The 361-nt window shown below is 47.9% G+C and overlaps 1 protein-coding gene across 1 annotated transcript in view; it reads right to left on the minus strand.

The window, feature by feature from the left end:
• LOC119586697 overlaps window positions 1–325 on the minus strand; it is a gene marked incomplete at its 5' end in the record, with an annotated part of 3,141 nt that extends 2,816 nt beyond the window's left edge. The window contains 1 exon segment of the mRNA XM_037935428.1: window positions 78–325. Coding sequence (XP_037791356.1) covers window positions 78–325 — 248 coding nt within the window.
• Between the last annotated feature and the right edge of the window lie 36 nt (window positions 326–361).

The following is a 361-nucleotide window of genomic DNA, read 5'->3' on the forward strand; positions in this document are numbered from 1 at the left end:
ATAAATGATCGTTGGTTATTTTGAACATGATGAATAAATCCCATGATGATTTTGAATAGAAACTGAATATAAATTACATCTCCAGTTAATCCTAGAGGGTGCAGCGTTATCGTCCTTTTCTTCCTAGGCCTTGAGATGAGGGCGGTGCTGTTAATGTGCTCGTAGTGCTCTGACATCAGCACACTTCGGCGCTGGAGATGAGAGACATCACTGAAGTCCAGCGACGACAGGTAAAGCGCTGACAGGAAGTCATTGTCTGGCGCGAGGAAGGAGTCGCTGTGAACGGCTGACATCACACCCCCTAGTGTCACCGCTGCCAACGCTCCTGTCAACGTAAAGGGGTGATAAGTCACTGCCCTGA

Source organism: Penaeus monodon, chromosome 21 (assembly GCF_015228065.2).
Source record: "Penaeus monodon isolate SGIC_2016 chromosome 21, NSTDA_Pmon_1, whole genome shotgun sequence".
Taxonomy (NCBI): Eukaryota; Metazoa; Arthropoda; class Malacostraca; order Decapoda; family Penaeidae; genus Penaeus; species Penaeus monodon.